The sequence below is a fragment of the Lissotriton helveticus genome, chromosome 4_1 (assembly GCF_964261635.1).
Source record: "Lissotriton helveticus chromosome 4_1, aLisHel1.1, whole genome shotgun sequence".
Taxonomy (NCBI): domain Eukaryota; kingdom Metazoa; phylum Chordata; class Amphibia; order Caudata; family Salamandridae; genus Lissotriton; species Lissotriton helveticus.
The window spans coordinates 266,161,630-266,181,146 of record NC_136063.1 but is presented as its reverse complement, the minus strand read 5'-3'; the positions used below and the strand labels follow the sequence as shown (position 1 = coordinate 266,181,146).

At 43.3% G+C, this 19,517-nt stretch overlaps 1 protein-coding gene across 1 annotated transcript in view; it reads right to left on the bottom strand.

The window, feature by feature from the left end:
- ADCY8 (adenylate cyclase 8) overlaps window positions 1-19,517 on the bottom strand; it is a 1,090,843-nt gene that overhangs the window by 147,908 nt on the left and 923,418 nt on the right. Inside the window, exon 11 of the mRNA XM_078686748.1 lies at window positions 13,597-13,686. Coding sequence (XP_078542874.1) covers window positions 13,597-13,686 — 90 coding nt within the window. The remainder of the gene's footprint in view (window positions 1-13,596; window positions 13,687-19,517) is intronic.

Genomic DNA, 19,517 nt, shown 5'->3' with positions numbered 1-19,517 from the left:
TTTGTGTAAAAAACCATGGGTGGTTACATGGTAATGCCTCCTTGATGAAAGGTAACACAAAACATTGCATTTTCAGTGCAAAATAATTTTTCTCGATTCAAGGCAATGCAAGGCAATGCTAACGCTACTTTTAGGGGCACATGCATCAAGGTAGGCTTCTGCGATTCCTTAATTGCGATTATTTAAGAATCACAATTAAGGAATCGCAAAAGCCTATGCATGTAGAAATCGCAAAAAAAATAGCAATTCCTAAACATTCCTTAATTGCTCGCAAATTGCGAGTCGCAATTAAGGAATGTCTTCCCATTCATTCCTATGGGCCCAGGGGCCCATAGGAATGAATAGGAATTGCATTTGCAATTTGCAATTTTCAAGTACCGAATAGGTACTCGCAAATTGCGCATGCAATTTCAAGGGTGTAAGGGTTCCAAAAGGATACCCTGTTGCACTCCTGAAATCGGCATATGAGTACATGTTGCATACACACATGTCCCAAGGGCATGTGTGTGTACAATGGACCTTTGAAAAATGCACTTTAGTGCATTTTTAAAAGTTTTTGCAAATTACCATTAAGTACAAATTGATGGTATTTTGCGACTCCTATTAGCTAAATCGCATTTTTTTTCACTTTAATGCATTGCATTTAAGGAATCTCAATTTGTGAATCCTTAAATGCAATTGCAATTTAAGTAATCGCAATTTAGCGATTTTTTTAATTGCAATTTTTGCATTTGGGATGATGCATCCCAAATGCAAAAATACTGGTCGCAAAGGGGCAGATTCTGAGAACCTGCCCGTTTGCAACCGGTTTTTCTTTTGATTTCATTTAGGGCTATTTGCCACTGCCAGCACATATAAAGTTTTGCATAAATGCCAAATAAACATTTTGTGCCAGTTTGCATCGCTTTCGCGATGCAAACCAGGTGTAAAATGTTGGTAAATCTGGCCGTAGGTATTGCCAGTCTTCAGGTTCCAATGCTTTATAGTATGTTCATTTCTGTCTATCCTTTAAGTTAATCTTTTGTTCTATGAGTGTGCTCTATAAGTAACAAAATCAAATCAAATGTGATGCACACCAAGGCAGATCCCTAACATATCTATTTTCTGCTCTTCCTGCTGGCCAGACTATACCCATCAGCCCACTGTAAAACAGACATTCTACTTGTCTTTAAGTCATTAAGGTCCTGTGTTCCAGCACATTTCAAGTTGCCCTCCTATTTTATGGCTTGCCGCACATTGCTTCTAGAACTCAAATGCCCCATTTTCCCAGGATCTACCAGCTGGCTACTTTATACCAACATACTCAGACACCCATGGAACTGCAAACAGCCTATCAAGATCTACCCTCTATGATACTGATGCCCAACGTGGATCAAGGAGAGCTGTATCAATGCCATATTTTTTGCATAACCACTGACTATATAATTTGAGAACCACTGAAAGTCAATATGTGTGTAATTATCTGAAGTGAATATCCTAAAAGCCTGGCCGCCTGGACTCCATTACACCAACTCACTTCACATGATGATTTTCTGTATTACATTCTATCTGCAGGCCAGGTCTTGCACCATTTTTGATTACCTTGCCCAGAGATTTAGTGAACTTTTTTGGAGGTCTCTAAACTTCCACTTATAAAACTGTTGGGAGGACAACAAAAATCAGTAAGGTGCAAAACAGAATACGCCTCCTTCTATTTTCAATAATACACAGTCAAACCTACTCCCAGAATTTAAGGGACTTTGGCTTACTGCTGAGCGGTCACTCCTATAATACTTATAGGACTGGCATGTGAGAGCCTTTTCCATCTATGCACTTCTCTGCAGGGAATGCATCATAGGTTTACACACCTTTGTAGAGTAATACTCATTTAGCCTGTTTCCAAGCTGATCCTGCAACAAAAAATCTTGTTAATGGTATACAACCAGAACAGTCATCTTACTCTATTTAGAATGCAGCTCAACTAATTTGCATTGCCCCATCTCCATAATATAGTGCCTGAGGCTTAGTGATTCTGCCTGCTGGTCCCTAGAGTATAGAACGTCTATTATCCATAGAGAATCCACTCACATGCTCACATAGAACATAGGGAGGTGTACTGTGGGTCAGCAGATTTGGCTTTCACCCCATTTATTGCAGGTCTTTGGATACATTTATCTTCTACTGACTGCATACATTAATTAAATGGGTCGTTGGTCATCTCTTGACCTGAGACACACACTGGACCTATAGGCTCAATTGCCATATGCAGCCTACAGCCAGTTACACTGAAACTATGCGATTCTGCAGCAACAACCTTCTTTTTAGCAAGATAATAGATTTGCCTCGTCTGCCACATAATCAATCATCTGCTATATAATCTGCAGATTTTAACAAAAAAAATAGATTCTTGCTCAAACAGATCAAAAGAAGATAAGAAAAATTGCAACATTTGTTTCCGTGGAGCAAATGGCCCTTTAGAGCAGTTAACTGGTCATCTTTCAGTTGCTTATGTCTGTTATGTTATGTTATTCTATATTTGTATAGCGAACGGCTACTCCCCGGAGTGTCCTGGCGCTAGAACAGAACGAAAAACCACATCACATCAAACCCTACACAGCCGCAACACTGAACTTCACTGCTGGAAAAGCCACGTTTTCAGATTTTTCCTGAAAATAAGGAGATCAGGGCTCTGTCTGATAGCAAATAGTAGAGGCCACAACATGAAAAGATCTGCCTCCTAGCCGGGAGAATTGAGCCTTAGGGACAGTAATCAGCAGTTGAGAAGAAGATCTCAGAGTGCAATGGGGAAGATGAGGTTGAAATCTGTCCCCAAGATAGGGCGCTTGGAATTTGTGACAAGCCTTAAAAACCAGAACCAGGGCCTTGAAGTGTATTTTTTTCTGCACCGTAAGCCAGTGCAGTGAAGATAAAAGCAGTGAGGTATGGGTTCTGGGCCCAATCAAGAAAATGGCCCTTGCTGCAGCATTCTGGATCACTTGTAGTCGGCTCAGGAGATAATCCGGAAGGCCGAGATACAAGAGGTTCACATAATCCAGCCTGGAAACAACCAAGGCCTGGACCACAGTTTTCCTATAAGGGATGGAAAGCAGGGGAAGGAAATTACGCAGCATTCTCAATAGTCCGAAGCATGTCCCAGCCACGGTCTGAACTTCATTTTTCATAGAAAGGGATGCAACTTGACTCATAAGTTATTCACGGGGGGGACATGTCCTTTGGCCACCAAGTGCGCCAAGCTTCACAAGGCCGTTGCCCCAAAAAAATAATCTCAGATTTCTCGGAGTTGCATTTGAAATGATTATGACTAAACCAGGAGAAAACTTTTGAAAGACTGGAGTTGATGAGAGTACGATTGAAGTCTGTGCCCTTCTCGCAAGTGAACAGAAGCTGGTTGTCATCAGCGTAGGACACTATTTTAGCCCTAGGTTCCTCAGCAAGAGGGGCAAGTGGGGCCATATACATATTAAATAGTGTGGGGCTCAATATAGAGCCCTGCGGGATACCCAAGTTCAGGGAGAGGATCTCAGCAACAAAAGGGGGAGCCCAGATAGTTTGGGAGCGATTAGCCAAAAAAGAGGTAAACCATCTCAATACCTTGCCACCAATACCACTCTTCCTAAGTCTTCGCAGTAATCTATTGTGTTACACGGTATCTAAAGCTGCAGAAAGATCTAATCAAACCAAGACTGCATTACCACCTCTGTCTAGGGTAGCTTTGATAGTTTCAGCCACCTCAAGCAGAGCTGTTTCAGTGCTAAAAATTAGCTCTGAAACCTGACTGGCTGGGGTGCAACAGATGATAAGCTTCCAAAAAGTTAGTTAAGACTCCATTAACATATTTCTCTACTGCCTTAGAAAAGAACGGTAGGAGTGAGATAGGCCGGAAATTACTAGCTACCTCAGGGTCAGCTGTGGGTTTCTTTAGCAGCGGGAGGATATTAGTGTGTTTCCACGCTTGTGGCATGGACCTCTCCTGCAAGGCAGTATTGAAAATGGGGTTCACTATGGGATTCACCACTTCCGCTAAAGTAGACAGGACTTTGGCTGGGCAAGGGTTGGTGGGGGAGCCAGATTTCAAGGATTTCAAAAGCATCAAGGATTGCTCCTGAGAAAACCCAGGAAACTCAGTAAGTGAGATGAAAGGAAGGGGATGCACTTCTAAGAAAGATTCTCCAACATCCTCCTGATTAGGCAGCGGAACAGAGAAGGTATCCTGAATGATTTAAATTTTTTCATAAAATAAATATGCTATACGCTCAGTCCAGTCGCTTGTAGGAGCGAATGGACGACAAGTAGTCATGGGTGAAGTGGCATTTTTTATGATGTTAAAAAGGGATTTACTTTTGTTGGTTGCAGAGTCAATTTTTGTAACTAAAAAAAGTTTATTTTCCTCATGCACTTTTTTATAATGTTTTTTGAGGCCATTTTTATGAAGTATTTTTATTAGAGGAGCTTTGGTTCCTACACCACTCTCTTTCCAGATGTTTACAAATCCTCTTACTGACCTTTAAGGCTTCCGTGTACCATGGGGCAGAACTATGAGTGGCCTTAGTAGTCATAAAAGAGGGGGGTGGGCAGTTCTGATGCCTGGCAAGGAAGCCAGTCTTCTAAAGATTGCACATGGTGTTCCAAATTGCCATTTGAAGGAATCAGGTGGGGACTCAAAGCACGCTGGATCACCTCAGATGTCATAAGAGGAATGGCCTAGAGCTGTGGCTCGTCATAGTTTTGTCTAAACATTCTGATCTAGAATTGTTATGTTGCATTTTTAATGTAATCAAATGATGATCGGACCAAGTTAAGGCACATGGGGCATCAACATAAATCAGGTTGGAAGAAAAGACCTGATCCATAAGTCTGTTTTTGTGTTTTTTAACTGGTACCACCGAGATGAAATATTGCCCATACAGAAATGACAAAATATTTATGTAATACTATCAAAATATTATGCTGCATTTATGGCGCCAAATTTGCCTTTTCTTTCTGCAAAATGTAGTAAACTCTACCGCATAATTTAGTGCCTCCCTGTCATATAATACCCGGACCCTGACTACAGCCCACTGGCAGAGAAAGTTTGATTGTCCATAGGCACACATCAGAGCAGTCCGTTGTCTCCTCCGATCCATAAAACCCTCTAGCAAACATTTTTCATGTTTACATTGCCCTCAGACGTTATGCCCCAAGCACAGCATTGATTAGACTCCCTTCCTGGCCAGAGACCGCTCCATTTACTTTAGTCAGAACCAGCCTTAAATATTGGAAATGCAAAATTCCAATGCACATTAACCTCAGGATGACAACTTCATTGGTGTTGCTTGATGTGGTGCTGAGTTCAATGCATGATAGCAACCTTTGAAAAGGGCAAACTAAGGTGATTTTGAGTACCCTCCACATTGAAGGGACCTGGGGGAAAACAACAAGAAAGCCAGTCTCCTACCGGGTGAATTTGTGTAATGGAGCAGGCCAGGACAGGGCTTAGGTCTAGGATAGAGGAAGGGGCAGAGATTAGAGAAATATATAGGGGTCAGGAAGGGAGAACACATCCTCTTCCTGACTCCTTGCACCACCCAGATGGCAGGGAAAATTTCAGTGAAGGGATAGCTGAGTCATTGCAATGGACTCCAACAAGATGATGAGGGAGGCCCTGCGCATTCTTGGTGGAGCAGGGTGAGCTGATTTAATAAAGCCTGTTTTTTTCGATCTTTCATTCGTGGCCCATATGAGCTGGTGCTTTTCCCCCATTTTGACCTCCGGGTCCACCCCTTGCCACCTCGACCGCTGATCTGGACCAGCATTAGAGGAGGCTCCCTTACATTGGCGATCTTCTATGGTCCCACATATTGGAGAAAACAAAAAACAGGATCTGGAAACATGAGTATGTGAATGTCTTTAAATTACTACATAGGGACATTCAAGCTAAGGAGAAGTCTGAGAGAGAAGAGTGGGAGTTGACATGCTGGCCAAGGGTACCCATTTAACATGGAAAACTGTATGTCAGCTTTTCTAATATATGCCAGCAAACATTCGGACAGGGCAATTGCGCTGTTCAAATACATGGACATTATTCAGAAGGCACAGATGCATTTTAGGGGTTATGCATGGTTAGTTGGGCCTAGAGCCAGCATCCATCCTGACAAACCATGAGGGGATGTGGATTCCAAGTTGTGACTGCAATGGATGTCAGCTAGAAAAGTACAGGACCCAGTGTAGGGAACTTTACTAAAGGTTCTGCTCCAGACATTCTTGAAAATTCAAATATGGGGGGTGAGGCCACACCCCATTTCACAGCATTTCACCTTGGCCCGTGGCAGGGGCCAAGGGTGAGGAGACATCAGGCACCGGCAGTGCTCACAGGCTTCTATGCCAGTTAGTGTACAGAGGTTGATACCCTAGGTGGAGGCATACCCCGATAGGGAGGCAGCTTTGAGACTGGAATGGGTTTTTTGGGAAGGATTTCGGGTGGGATACAGAGGACCAAGGGGACGCAGATGGGCATATAATGTACAATCGACAAAGGTTTTAGCGGGGGTAGTGATAGCTAAACTAGAGAAAGAGGTAGTGGATGGGATAATTGTAGGCCCTTTCTATGACTGGTCCCTAGCCGATTTTAACATCTCCCCCCTGGGGGTGCAACCCAAAAAAGTGAAAGGGGAGTTCAGGATGATAAATCATCTGTCCAGGCCTGAGGGGGCCTCAGCAAACGATTTTATTGCCACAGAAAACACAAAAATGGTGTATGCTTCCGTGGATGATGCAGTGCGCTTGGTGAGGCAGTGTGGGATGGAAGCAGATCTACCGAAATGTGATATCAAGTCTATCTTCTGGCTTTTGCCCATATACCCCGATGATTTTCAATTGTTGGGCATGCAATTTGGCGGGACTATCTATATAGACCGAGTTTCGGCCATAGGCTGTGCTATATCATGTATGCTGTTTGGGGCTTTCAGAACTTTTCTGCAAGGGTTTTTTTTCCGAAGAGAAGCAGGCATAAGGAGGTTTCCCATTATCTGGTTGACTTTCTGTTCATAGTCAGACAGAATATGGATGGGTTTCTCAGGGCTTTCAGGCAATTTGAGGAGTTGTCAAGTGAAGTGGGTGTTTCCTTAGCCCCGGAAGGAACGGACGGACCCATTAAAGTTTTGACATACTTAGGCATTGAATTGGGCACGGAGGAGTTGGTGGCAAGATTGCCTCATGAAGAGGTGTAAGAAATCCAGCAATTTTTTGACGATCTGTTTTGTTTTCATTGTATTTGTCGCATTGATTGTTGATTTTGTATATGTATATATGTATTGAAAAATAAGCTAAAGATTCAAAATAAAAGCAAATATTTTTTTGAAATTAATGTTTCTTGGAACCAGTGAGAGAATTGCGTTGGTCCCAGGCATTTAGCAATTCACCAATAGTTTTCAGTACTGGCACTTGTTTTGGTTTTCTTCTATATTGACTCAGCCTTACTGAGGAGAGTCAAGGCCCTTGGTGTTCCTTGATGGGGTGAATAATGACATAGCAGACCCCTTATCTCGTTCACAGTCACTACGTTTCTGTAGTCTGGCACTGGGAGTGGAGGACAGGAAGACACCACTACCACAAAACATTTGGGCATGGGAGGAATGAGGGTGACTGGAGTGGTGGAGGGATCTTTAGTGGGTTCTATGAGAAAGAGGATATTGACTGGCGTTGAAGGAGTTTGAGAGTTTTGGAGAGGATGCACAGAGGCCGACGTTGCAGGAAAATAGAAGTTGGGAAGGTAGAGTTCAACGTTTTGTGTTGTCTTTAATTGATAAGCGTTTATTGTCCATGTCCATTGCAGGCAAATTGGCTGACATTTCTTTTACAAGAAGTTGTACCAGGGTTTTGACCCAGCGAGGATAAGATTCTGGGGAGGATTCTGAAATGGTGGAGTAGAGAGTGGGGTGGGTCTAGCTTAAAGGAAGCCATAACTTTTGATTTGTTGCAGTGCATACTTGCAGTTTTGCTAGTTTGTTGTTATGATCCTCTTGAGGTGGCAATTGTTAGGTTATGCATGCTGTGGATAGTTTTTGGTGCATTTAGGGTAACAGAGTTGCTGGGGTCCACTCGGAACACAGATGTTTTGTATAGTGAGATACATCTAGAGCAGATGCCATTGAGAATATGGTTGAGGAGCTCAAAGACAGACCAGGAAAAAAGGGGTAGATGGGTGTGGCTGTGGGAAGTGTCAGAGCTGAGTCGTGCCCGGTGAGGGAATTGAGCAAGTTTCAGGAGTAGACAGCTTCTTTCGTCATGAAGGGGTAACAAGGGTTAATGCATCCCACCTGCTAGCAGTGCTGCGCATAGCTTTGCATACATTTGGAATGAGCCTAGCCAGATTTGGGACACATTCATTTAGAATTGGGTCAGCAATGTCCAGAGAGGCAAAGGCCTCTCTGCCTTCAGAGAACAAAGAGAAAAGTAGGATAAAAGAGGGGACCCAAACCCCAGAGAGTTAGGTCACTTTTGGACTACAAGAAGAAACCTTTGCTGAGGAGTGGAACCAGAAGAAACTGAGGAGAGACTATCCCTAAGCTGAAGTGCTGCTTGGGGGATTGGCCTGCAGTGGTTGCCTGACTGCCAAAGAAGGGAGTAAGGACTTTGTGTGCACTTTATTCAACTTGTGAAGGATCTCCAAGGGCAAGAGAGAAGAGCCTGCCTCCTGCTGAAGTAGTAGGGACAACAGCCTTCAACCCCCAGCTCCCCAAGGGTTATTTGGAAGTGCCTGCTGCTGTTTTGGGCCTTCTGAGGGACTGCGTGTCGCTAGGAGCTGGAAGTGTCTTGCAACATCGAAGAAGCGTGTCGCAGCCGCTGCTGTCGCATCGAGGATGTCGCCGCTGTAGCTGTTGCATTGCAATGCATCACGAAAAGCGTCTTGCAACATCAAAGAAGCGTGTCCCTGTCGCAGCTGCTGTCGTCGCATCACTGAACAAGGGTGTCGCCGCTGTAGCTGGTGCATTGCATCGCAGAAGCGCCTCGCATCCACGGAGAAGCATGTCGCCATCGGAGACGCTGTCGTCGCATCACGGAACAAGGGTGTCGCCGCTGCAGCTGTCGCATCGAGCGGAAGCGTCTCGCATCATCAGAGAAGAGGGTCGCCGCCAAAGCTGCTGTCGTCGCATTACAGAACAAGGGTATCGCCACTGCAGATGACGCATCGAGTCGAGACTTCTCGTAACATCGGAGAAGCGTGACGCATCAAGAAAAAAAATCTTTATTTCTTTGCACCAAAATTTTATCGCATTGAGGCGTTACTCGCCGCATCGCCCCAGAAACGCAGTAAGGAATCAACGCATCACCATCTTTGCAACACTTTCGTTGCCCTGCGTGTCGCATCTTAAGGTTCATTGACTCACAGTGTTACATTTTAAGATCTAAAGAGAACTAAGCTAATTCTACCATTTTAAGTACGGTATTGTGGATTTTTGTCGTTTGTGGTCTTGTGTTAAATCTACATAAAGAATAATTATTTTTAATATAAAACCTGTGTGGTGTCCATCTGTAGTGTTGTCACTGGATTACTACATGTATTCACAAATGCTTTACACACTGCCTCTGAGATAAGCCTGTATGCTCGTGCCAAGCTACCAATGGGGTAAGCAGGGGTTATTTTTAGGAGTGCACCTCCTTACTCTGACTAGAGGCAAGGGTCCCTATTTGTCACAAGTACCTACCTGTGCCAACTAGAGACCCCCAAATCTAACAATGTGTATTACTAAGCTCTGTGTGTGGTGTAGTCATTGGCGGGTACCCCGGCTGGGAATACGCTTCAGAGGGATTGAGAGGAGCACGAGGGAGGGAAGATGGAGTGTGCGGTTGTTGGAACAGGACAAGCAGGCTTCATTGCAGGAAGTTTGGTAGTGTAAGTGAGAGAGAGACTGGGGAATGGAAAGTCAGTGAGTGAAAGGGGACAGAATGAGGCCAAGTGTATGGGGTGTTGGGGTGTGAAAGGTTGATGGATGGTTAGAGTTGTTGGGAGAAGAGGGACCGATGTATTGAAGAAGTTTGACATTATGTTAAAGTTGTATTGAAGTTAACAAACAGTATTGCAATCCTGTCCTAATTATTGGCCTTTTACCCTTCATAATGGTATGTGAATGATTATTTCACGAATGTGCAGAAGCTGGGCACACTGCACCCTTCAGGTCCCCACACGCTACTGACTGAAGACCCTTCACACAGTCCTTGTTGGGTATGCGTGCCACTCTTCCAAGATACCTAGCCCTGCAGATGAGAAAACATGAGTACGGAGAAATGTGTAGGAAATACGTTTTCCTGTAAGGGAGCATCTGAGGTGTAAAGATTTCCTGGGGGGGGTGAGGTATAATTTTGTTCTCTGTATACATAAAATCTCAGGTGTGGAGCTGGCCTACTAGGTATTGGTAATTTTTTTATATTCTATTGAACAGTGCACGCCTTTCATATATACTGACAGAGTTCTCTTATATCCGAGTTTATGAGTGCGAATATTAGTTTACCTACTTTTAGACCCCGTGGCACTGTTTATTAATAAATTCCATAGCACTGACCCTGCTCTTCGGAGCACAAATAAAGGGTACAGCGCATTCCAAGCATTCCCAGTGAAGTGTGGAGAGCCGGTACACCGTGAAACCCTGAAGGAGAAATGACACTTTTATTCGCATGAAAAATACATTCAGTATTTTCCAGTTTGAAGCCGCTTATTTTCAATGGAAGACAGTACACGTTTCACACCTGTAACACTCGAATTACTTCATCCCACTGGTGCTGTTACAGTCTCATCCCTAATTCATAGGTGCACTGGAGCAGTTCATGCCAGCATCATATCATGAGCAGGGATGGCTGTGTCTGCTAAATAAACCATCAGCTATGATTCTCTCACCTCCTTTCAGACCACACATACAGCCTCATTTAACACAGAAATGGGCAGGACGCCGCCTGCAACCTGCTCTCTGGAGCTCACACTTTCTTAGCCAAAACCGTCCATGCATTTCATTTATGGAAATGTATTAACTTCCTCTGAGTTACAGCAGGGTTCATCTCTGCAGGAGGCCCAGACACGAACAGCCCGAGTGCCTCTGTACTACAAAACATCCCCTGCCACAGTAATGAGTTTTCCGCTGTGTGTTTCCAGCATAGAAAAGGCAAAACACATTCAATTCTAAAGAAAACATAATATCTAGAATTTCCAATTCTTATTTTATCAACAATGAATGTTAATTTCAGATTCGGATCACTTCTAAAAAATGAAAATAAATCCATGCGATAGAACTGACTTTCCCTCACGCCCATATACATTATCAAACAGTTTATTCTCTGAATACTTGGCCATGAGAAAGTTTTTTGCAAGGTAAAACATTCCATAATGAGCTTCCTTGCCATGCAGAATTAAACTGAGAAATATGGAGGCATATTATCAACGGCCAATGATAATTATCGCTGGCCGTGCTTAGCGATACATTTCTTATCGCAGGCTATCTCTGAAATGTATCGCCCTGGTAGCGCGTTATTAACAACGCGTTTCTCCAGGGCGATAAAAATTCCAGAGATAGCGAGGTTATCGCTGTTTTGCAAGGAACATCGCTGGTTTTCCAGCGATGTTCCCTGCAAAACGGCGATAACCTTGCTGATACGACCCTGTGGTCATATCAGCATAATCCACCCCCTATGTCAAACATAGGTAAGTCAGGATTTTAGCAGATATTACATTTTGGCAAAAACTGTCATTTTCGCCAATATCTAACGTCTGCTACAATCCTGTGGGCTGCCTTGTAAATATCGCAATGTGAACATCAGCGATATTTGCAAGGTAGTCCATCCGGGGTACGCCCAGTGACGCCCATTTTGCATCTCATTAGAGATGCAAAGGGGGGCGCTGGGAAAAAGGGTGCTAACATGCGATTATGCATGTTTGCACCCTCTTGTAAATAGGGCGTTTAATCCCCACCTTTTTATCTTTTTAAGCCAAAAAAGCGGAGATAAAGCCCTTGTAAATATGCCCCATGGAAATGTAACTGGCAGAGCAGCTAAACAAATATTTTTCTCGATTTTTGGTAGGCCCTGATAATTCAATATCCTGCACAAAACCATATTGTTTTTTTGTGAGCAAACCAGGTAAACACAGCTGATTCTCAAAGACACTTCTAACAGAGGGAATCTCTGCCGGTTATACAGTCTTCAGTCCCAAAGGTGCGCTGATTTTGACATGACGTAAAACGGCATTGCTGAAATCTGGTGATAAAATATTTCATCCCAGAACTGCGATGACATCAACTGCAAATTATGTTTAAACACATTATTAGTGTGGTCCAAAAATGCTGAATCCAAGGGTAATATCGCACCGCCTGATTGTAGAAACGTCATTAGCACATGGAGATATTTATGTCTGGACTTGTACTGTTCCTTCGAGGAGAGCCTCTGAGGACCAAAACACCGTGAAAGCGGATAAGTGCTTAAAACCATTCATGCAATCTTTCACAGTAAAGAACCTGTGGGAACAGACTAACATCCATTGCACCTAGAGGTAAAGTGTGTACATGCACTAAACCGTACTGAAAACTTTAAAGGCTGCCCTGGCCTTAGGCAGACAGCACTACAATATTTCTTTTATAGAAATGATATTTCATTATTTCCCAGTTCCATCCCTCTATGTACCCGGTCCCATTAAATTAATTTATATTTAATTTAGAAAACATCAAAGATCTTTGACACAAGTGTTTAAACATTTTTTTCAGAATTTTAGAATGGCCGGATCCAGAATCTCCTCTGAGATTTAGACGGGAGACACACTTGTCATCAGAGGTACCTTGCCTAACTCTGCAGAGGGGTAAAGGAATCAAATTCCATGTGAAGAGGCCATGAACACGGTTGGCCATGCCTGGTACTGGACTTACTACTGCTCCTTTTTTTGCAGTAATAGGTTGCACTTATATCTTTGGCTCCACTCAGGTTTGGACTGGGGAACCAGAAGCATCTCTGCCAGAAATGCTGAAACCTGTGCTGCTCCCTTCCTCCCCTCTCGCTATCTCTTTCTATCCATCCATCCATCCATCCTCTCTCCTTCTCCCTCCCTAATATCTCACTCTCTTTTCATCGCTCCCACCCCTTTCTTACTCTGCCTTGGTACCCCATGTGCCTGATGCAATCAATCTGGGGAAAGCAACAGAGGCCCCACCAGGACCCTGGAATTTCACGCCGGCCTCCAATGACTCCAGCACACCAGGCAGGGGGTTTCAAGGAGGTGGAGACCTCTGAGTATACAATTTTAGATCACTTTACACTAAAAAAAAAAATGATGAATAACCAAAAGTAATAAAGTTAGTCAAAAATGTAAGAGTAAATTTACATGTGTCGCTTACTCACAAGTGTAAGTTACCTTTTGTGAATAACCCCCAAAGATGGTAAAATATGATTTTGAAAAGTATTCACCTATGGAATCATTTAGCACCTTTTAGCACTTCTGGTCTCTGACTCTGCAGAAGATTGAAAGTGCCTCAACTTCAGTGTGCTCCTCAAATAATGACAAATAACAGCTTATTTGCATATAGCACTCACTATGCCAATGTGGCGATTCACAGCGCTGCCAAAATAAATATTTAATACAAATACCTCAGGATAGAAGCAGATGTCAGAGAAAGAGGCTGATGAGTTGAAGGTCTGGTTCTTTAAGGCTGTTGACTTGTCAAGATCACACCACAGCTATGGCAAAAGGAAAAAGGCAACCGGTGAGGAACTGGTTCAATGATGAAACATAATACACTTTTACTGTAGTAGTAGTAGAAAACATGAACACTGCCGTGATCAACAGATGCTGTAAATCGACGTATAACAAACCTATGGACCTGAATTACTGTTTATTCATATTTAACAGTGAGTTCCTCAGACAATTAGAATGATTACCATGAGTTGTTAATTGTATTACTGTATTTGGTATACACTGAAAGTGTAGTTTTAAAAAGGGAATAACACGAGGAAACAGGCAGTACCTGTACCTCATTAAAGAGCAGCCTGACTGGCTACCATAAATGGACAAAAGAGGCCCCACATTGCTACAAATGGCCCTAATAAGTCAAAATCTCTAGGGAAAAGGGAGCAGCAAAACAGAAAAATGTAAATTGCCTTAGGTTCCAAAAGCCTTTCTTTGTATTTGTCCTTGTTTAACGGCATATAATTATCATCCCTTCTCAGTACTGCCAATAGATACAGATTTCCTGTGCTGTGATGGTGGTTTATCTAATTTCTAATGCCAGGGGCGGCTCCTCCGCTAAGGCGGAGAAGCGTCGCTCCACTGCTCTGTGCGCAGTTAAAAAAGGAAAAATATGTGATAATAATGAACGTTATTATCATTTTATTTTTCAGTGGCTCGTCTGGTTGAGGGTGGGCTCTAAAGGTACAGTGGAGAAGTGGTAGGCACTCCCTTAAGTTCGCATGACTTTGGGCTGCCCTCTTTGGCCGACCAATACAGTCCTGCGCACTTTGCACGTTCTTCACAACCTTGGTGAAGAACATGCCCAGGACCCCAGTCCCTCTCTGAGTGCCGAGCCACAGCGGTCAGACCAATCACAAAGCTGCTGCTCAGCAGCGATGTGATTGGCTACGGGAGTCTGGAATCCTGGGTGCTTCCTGTTCCTTGTTCCTTCTCCTGGAAGCGAGCAAAGAGGACCGAGAGGTGGCAGCCAGTCTGCGGGTACGTTTTTTAATTATTTATTTTCTTTTGTTTACCCCCGCCCCGCCACTGTCTAATGCAGTAATACCACGTTATCTTAAAATTGCGGTAAGCAACTTACCACATATTTAGCAATATTTTTTACATTGCTGAGGTACTAAACGAGGGGCAGGTCCTTGGTGGATCAATGACAGATTTTCTATAAAAGAAAGTTATTTTCAATTGATTTGTTAATTGCAAAAGAAGCGTTTGGCTGATATGGTCACTTCTCTGCTTTCTTCCAGAAAGAGGTGCTATAGTGGAAATGGTATAGTGATTTGAGTACTGTGCACACTAATTCTTCAGACATATTTAAAACTAGGGATATTCACACTGAACAGTCAATTGAACCTTCTTACCAAGCCCTGGTACATGCTATGTGCACATCAGTGGCAGACAAGCTTGTAGAATACCAGAGATTCAAAGTTAATTCTTACTTAGTTGAGAAAATATTCAATTCAACTCAATTCTGGGAGATTTATTAAGTGCATAGCTATGGTTAAGCTATAGGCTTCCGGGGGCGTGGCTTGGCGCCGTAGGCAATGGCAGCGCCTGAGTGAGGCTCCGGAGAGTTACCGGGAGACTTCCTTCCCCAAGCACACAGTTCCTGTTCCGTGGACCTATCTTCACGTCGGAGCAACTCTGCCATGCAGTGGCACCCCTGAAGACCTTTCTCCGACGTCGGAAGCAGAGATATTTGCAGCGACGCTTTCAGGGACGCTCCGGTGTCTGTGGCCGCCATTTTGCGGGTCCGGCCGCGGAGAAGTCCTCTGGTGACGGCGTTTGCGGCTCCCTGCTCAGCATGCGCATTTTCACCGCTATATCTGCAGACCGCTTCTTCATCTCTCTCAAGGTCCACGCCTGATGTCTAACTTGCTCAGCGCCATACGCCGGCTGCAACATATCACCTCACGCAGCGCGGCCGCCATCTTGCGCGCACTGGAATCTTTCTGCCTCCACAGCGGTATGTTTACTACGCTTTCAACCCGACTTATGGCTTGACTTTCATTGACACATTATTTTATGGTTACCTATTGAAACGACTTTTTTTTCCCTCAATTTTCGTTTCAATTTCAGCAGGGTCAATAGATTACTTATTGTCCCCACCAGTCAATTCACTTACCTGAGAATTATTTCAATGTGGCAGACGCTTCATTCCTGTTTTCCACGACTTATAATGGCGCACTTGTGATATGTTCTAATTATAATCTCTGCGGTTTGGAGGTTCTCTTTACTCCTGATGCTCTTCATTTGTACTTTGATTCCCAATGATGTTCAGAGCAGAATTTCATTTTTCTGTGTGCTGCACTTGAATGCACGTTCCAGTCTTCACGCATAGCAAGCCACATGTATGCAGTTATATCTTCACTACCTTCTTCTGCTAATACTCACACGAGCCGTATACTCCTGAGCTCCTTCTTATTTACCTTGGTCGTGCGTCCTCTTCACTGAGGTTGTGTTTGTTGCTCTTACTTGCTACCACTAATTAACCTACAATCTTCGTTTCTTGGCTTCCTTACATGGGAAAACAGCAACACATGTCTCGCTTCTCCCCTAAAGCACCTACTAAGGTGGCTTTTGTCAAGAACTCTAAAGTTTTTTCAGCTCTTTCCCAATTAGAAGACTCTCTTCCGCCTTCAGGCTCGGAGGCACTCATGGACACGCCCTCTCCTGCCACCTCAGAAAAAACAACTGCCAAGCGGCTAAAGAAACACCCTCCTTCTCCACCTAAACCATCGTCGCCTGTATCCATGGAGCTATTACTGGAGGAAATCCGATCTTTCCGTCCTTTCCTTGAAGAAATTGGGACTTTGCGCCCTTTTATGGAGGACACTACAGCCAAACTCCAAGTTCTCACAGACAATTGGTCTCAAATTGAAACAAGAGTCTCTTCAGTGGAGCAATCCGTCGCATCGTTTCAAGAATCTCAAGCTAAAGTTACACACTTATCATCGCAGGTAGGAACTCTTCAAAAGCAGGTGGAGGAGTTGGAAAATAGAGGCAGGCGCAACAACCTTCGCATCTACGGCCTGGCAGAAAATCTTGAAGGGTCTGACCCGATTGCCTTTTTTAAGTCCTTTTTTCCTAAACTGCTCCATCTACCACAAGACACATCTCTCAACATCCAACGTGCGCATCGTCTAGGCCGTGTGCCTACATCCCTCTCCATGTCACAAAGGCCACGAGGTGTTATCCTTTATTTCCTAGAGTACACTGACCTGTTGAAAGTTCTAGCAGCTGCTAAGGCTCTTCCCAAATTGTCTTGGCTTGATTCTCCATTGTTCTTTGCCCAGGACTATGCCAAAGCAACTGCTAACCGTAGGAAGGCTTTCCTAAGCATGAGAGAGGCTCTACGTGCCATGGGTGCCCGTTATGGTCTGTACCATCCCTGTTTGTTTAAGGTAACCTACAACAACAAGACCAACACCTATGAAGATCCAGTGAGACTGCAGAGCTTCATCAATGCTCACCGTACCTCTACCATGGATACTTCTGGTCCTTCGTCCTCTTCTCCTGGCTGACTGTTCACACCACACGCCTGTTTGGAGTTTCTAGTTCTCTCATTGCTGTGTTGTTGCTCGCCTCATGTTTTTGCCTGAGTTCTGGTTGCCTTTTTGGTTATGGTAGCAAGTTCATGTTCTCCTTATGCGTTTTGCTATTGTGGTTTCCCCTTTTTGTAATTTTCTGCTTGCTTGCCCATTTCACTCCTTTGTTATATTGTAATGGTTTTCCTCAAGTTTTGTTCCCTTATCTTCATTTTTATTGTCAATGTTCTTTGTAATATCATCTCAGTCTGCATTATCATCTCAGTTTAACCACGTCTTTCTCCCCACAGGAACCCCTCCTCATGTGATGACATCTCCCTGGTTCCCTGCCCGGATGCCCTCAGTTGTGTTGCCTTCCCTACCTGGCTCCTTCCCCCCTCCACTTCTTCTTCTCGTACTCCCCTTTAGTAGGTATGTTTTCTTCATGTTTTTTGTACCTTTCTTGTTTTTTGTTCCTCTTCACTTCTCCTTCCTCCATCAATGATTACCTGTTTTGCTCTACGATGCTGGTCTCTTTCTCCTTAGATTATATCTCGTCTTTTCTTCCTTTCCTTCGTTTCTATCCCTCACCCCGTTCTCCATCCTTCCACTTTCTCTTTTTATTTCTCACTTTTTACTCATTATTCTTCGATCTCTTTCTTATTTCTGTTCTCACTCCTCTTTTTTTGTTCCTCTTTATTTCCCCTTCCTTTATCAATGACTTCATGTTTTGCTTTACGATGGTGATTTCTTTCTCCTCAGGTTATATTCCATCTCTCCTTCCTTTCTTTCCTCTTTATTTCTTATTCTTGTCTTCATTACTCTGTACTCCTTTTCTGCTTCTTACTCACTACTCTTCACTCTTTCTTCTCTCTCCTCTTTATAATCTTTCTCTTCATGTATATTTTTCCCATCTTCCACAGCTTTCTTTCTTCTTTTTTCTTCTCTTTTTTATCATTATTTCATTTCTTTCTACCTTCTTTGCTTCTATTCCTCATTACTTCTTTGAATCGTTGATTAAGAAATTTATGGCTTTTATGTATATATTATGTCTCTGAATTTGGTTTCATGGAATGTTAAGGGTATTAATTCCCCAATTAAGCGTCAACGCATTTTATCTCACTTAGCTAAATTAAATGTTGACATTGCGTTTCTTCAAGAAACTCACCTTTCGGACCTAGAATCTGACAAACTCAAGAGAGGTTGGGTGGGTGACGTCTTTTTCTCACAAGGTGATGGGAAACGCAATGGTGTTGCCATTTTATGTCGTAGGTCACTTCCTCTAACGGTTATATCCCAAGAATCGGATACTAATGGCAGATGGATTCATGTCAGACTATCCCTTAGAGGTGTTCCAATCTCTCTCCTTAATGTTTATGGTCCCACAGCCGGTGAACCCCTTTTTTGGGCTGATCTTTCTCCACGCATCACCCAATTCATGGACGATAACTTCATCCTTGCGGGAGATTGCAATCACCCTTTCGATCCTTTTCTGGACAGGAAGTCTGATGCCAATTATATTCCTACGAAATCGCACAAATTGTTCACCCAAGCCATTTCACAACATAAGCTTGTGGACTCCTGGCGTTTATGTAACCCAACTTTACAAGAATTCACTTTTTACTCCCCTCACCATCGGTCCCAATCACGGCTTGATTACATTTTTGTTTCCCACGCACTTACTCAAACTCTCCAGGCAGCAGAAATCGGCCCGATTTTACTTTCTGACCATGCCCCTGTATTGGTCAGTCTTGAAGTTTTACCCAAAACTAATGGTCCTAAAAGATGGCGTTTCAACAATGCCCTTCTTTTAGATCCCAATTTTTCTGCTTCTTTTTCTGCCTTTTTTGATGAATTTTTCCTATTTAATGATATCCCACCCATTTCGAAACACACCCTTTGGGATACCTTTAAAGCCGCTGCTCGTGACTTTATTATTACTTATGTCGCTAAAAAACGTAAATCTGCACGCCAATTTACCAAAACCCTTCTTCATGACATTAAACGATTGGAACACGCCTACTTCACTTCTCATTCCTCAGATAGTCTGACATCTCTAGTTGCTGCCAAAATTAAGTTTAATGAACAGTCCACTGAAGATGCTTCTCTGTACTTGCTTAAATCTAGTGCCAAGTTTTATGGTGGTAGGAACAAGGCCGGGAAGATTCTTGCTAATTACTTAAAGATCAAACAAAATAAAGTCACTATTGAATCAATTTATGATGCTAATGCCCATTTGCAACATAAAGATGCTGACATTCTTGCTACTTTCTCACATTTTTATGAATCTCTATACACTT